The sequence below is a fragment of the Geospiza fortis genome, unplaced genomic scaffold, assembly GCF_000277835.1.
Source record: "Geospiza fortis unplaced genomic scaffold, GeoFor_1.0 scaffold1103, whole genome shotgun sequence".
In the NCBI taxonomy this organism is placed as follows: Eukaryota; Metazoa; Chordata; class Aves; order Passeriformes; family Thraupidae; genus Geospiza; species Geospiza fortis.
The window spans coordinates 193976-196356 of NW_005054669.1; the positions used below are offsets into that span (position 1 = coordinate 193976).

Genomic DNA, 2381 nt, shown 5'->3' on the forward strand with positions numbered 1-2381 from the left:
TCCCTCCCCCGCCCCCCAGGCTGTCGCCTCCTGCCCCACTTGTGAATCGAGGCCGTCCGCGTGTGCCAGGGCTGGAACACGCTGGACTGCACCGGGGACATCCCCGGCCTCCGCGGGCCCCTCGGGCTGCCACGCCTGGTCCTCTGCCAGTGTGCCAGGCCTGGCTCTCTGCCCGGGTGCCACGCCTGGCTCTCTACCCGTGTGCCAGGCCAGCCCCTGCTGTCTGCGGCCTGGCAGGATCCGAGACCGACTCATGACACGTCCCTGGAAGCGTGCAAGGCTAGGTTGGACGGGACTTGGAGCAGCCTGGTCTAGTGGAAGGTGTCCTGCCTGTGGGAGTGAAACTGGATGAGCTTTAAGGTCCTTTCCCACCCAAACCGTTCCATGAGCCCATGACCCTGCAGGTACCCTGTGGCACAGGAAGGCTGTGTTTGGCTGTTCTCGGGCAGCTGTCCAAGGCTTTGCTGGAGCACCAGCACTTGCCCTGGCAGCCTTAGCATACACGGACTGTCCTCAGAGTATGGAGTGGCACAGGGTCCTACTGCCCAGGGTGGAGGTCACTGGTGCCTGCATGGCACCAGGCAGCCTCCCTGATAGTTGTCACTTGTGGAAGAGTATGCTGTCCAAATAAGGTCTCCTGATTTCCCTGTGGGTTCAGATTATTCCAATTATGAGTTGGACCCTTCTGCAAGTGTGCCAGTAATTCTCAGGGAGCAAATCCCAGGGAAGAAGTGAAAATAACCCTGAAAAGTATTAGCTTAGTGTGAACAGTACATACTTTGGCAATTCCCATCTCTTTCTTAACAAAGCATCTGTGGTGCAGTTGCTCCCCAGTCATCCCAGCTGGGACCACAAGTGCTGACGAAGCTGCCCCTGCCCTGGCACCCTGCTGCTGCAGATGAGATGCCAAGGGCTTTGGCTTTGCTTACACTGGGCCAGTCTGGGGATTTTGATCTGAGCGTAGCACTGAATGCTGCTGCTCTTCAGGTGTGCCAGCAACTCAGGTGGCTGAGATGAATGCACTACAGAGAACATTTTATTTTTAATGAAACAGATGAGACCCAGGAACGCAAGGGTTTTGTAGACAGCAATGAGGGCTGCAGCATCCTCAGCCCCATGCAGATATGCAGGAGCTGTCTGTCAGTGCTGACAGAGCCTGGACTTCCAGGGCTAGAGGACTAAAGCTTCCAGAGTGAACTGCCCACTCCTTCTGTTCCTCTTATGAGAGTGTCACAGAGCCAGGAGAGTGTCCCGCTGGGGGCAGGAAGCAGCACTGCTGCTGGGAGCCATGGGCAGGGTGGCTCTGGCAGGACTAGCTGTGGGGCTGCTGGCACATGGCTTCTAAGGGCTTTTGTCTTTGCAGAGCTTCCTGAGAGCTGGGCTGACATGCAGGAGCCACTGCTTGAGGGGATGTGCTTCACCCTCAAGTATCTGGGCATGACGCTGGTAGAAAAACCAAAAGGAGAAGACATGGCTGCTGCTGCCATCCGCAGGATCGTGGCCACGGTGAGACCCTGGGGCCCTGGTGTGTGGGGTCAGAGCCCAGCCCCTGCACAGGGGAGTGTCTGCGTCCTAGCCCTGAGCTCCAGTGAGGGACTGTGCCCTTCCCAAGAGGAGGGTGGCATGCAGGAGGCTGCTGGTGTCTGCCTGTGTGCTGTGGGGAAGCTGTCTTCCTGTAGGACAGCCCCAGCCACCTGCTCCCACACCTGAACCTGGCTGGGAGCAGAGCTGTGCCTGCCACAGCACAGAGAGAAGGGTGAACTACTGGGAGAAGTGGGGTCTGTCCCTCCCTGTGTGTGTGGCAGTAGAGTGAACAGATTTGAAGAGTGTTCTGTGCAGGGTGTGCCTGATTGCCAGACTCTGCTGTCCCACCCCTACAGCAGGAGCCTTTGCAGCAAGTATCCAAGTGAGTGATACTGTACAGAGTCAGTGGGGCTCCTTCCAGCAAGGGGATGAGGTGAAGACCCTTGCCAGGTTTGCAGAGATTGCTGGTGTTTTTCCACTGCCAGGCACGGGTTGGAGCTCGCAAGTTTCAGAAGGTGATTCTGACAGTGTCTCCAAGGGGCATCTCACTGCAGGATGCAGACACTAAGGAGATGGTGGAGAACATCTCCATCTACAGGTGGGCATGTCACGGGTATGGGCTGGGTGTTCCCCAGCAGCCAGCTGAAGACTGATGGGAATTTGAGGAGACAGGGGGGCTGGGCCTTCTGTCAACAGTACCTTCAAGCTTAGGTCTTTCCTTGGCTCCCTGAGGCCTGTGCCCTCTCTCTGCTGTGCTCCCAGCACTGCCTGAGGCTGAGTGTAGGCAGGGTCCTGGGTGATCTTGAGTTCATCAGCCCATCCATCACCTCCCTGTGCCCTGCCTCTGTTTTCTGGCA

At 57.6% G+C, this 2381-nt stretch overlaps 2 protein-coding genes across 2 annotated transcripts in view; one reads left to right on the plus strand and one right to left on the minus strand.

Annotated features, from left to right (window-relative positions):
* Positions 1-101, minus strand: part of IFT172 (intraflagellar transport 172) — a 39118-nt gene extending 39017 nt beyond the window's left edge. Inside the window, exon 1 of the mRNA XM_031065042.1 lies at positions 40-101. Coding sequence (XP_030920902.1) covers positions 40-101 — 62 coding nt within the window. The remainder of the gene's footprint in view (positions 1-39) is intronic.
* Positions 102-1205: 1104 nt separating this feature from the next.
* The window catches only part of LOC102031811 (numb-like protein), a 5305-nt gene continuing 4129 nt past the window's right edge, over positions 1206-2381 (plus strand). The window contains exons 1-2 of the mRNA XM_031065029.1: positions 1206-1506; positions 2010-2122. Of these exons, the coding sequence (XP_030920889.1) occupies positions 1222-1506; positions 2010-2122 (398 nt within the window). The 5' untranslated portion in view covers positions 1206-1221. The remainder of the gene's footprint in view (positions 1507-2009; positions 2123-2381) is intronic.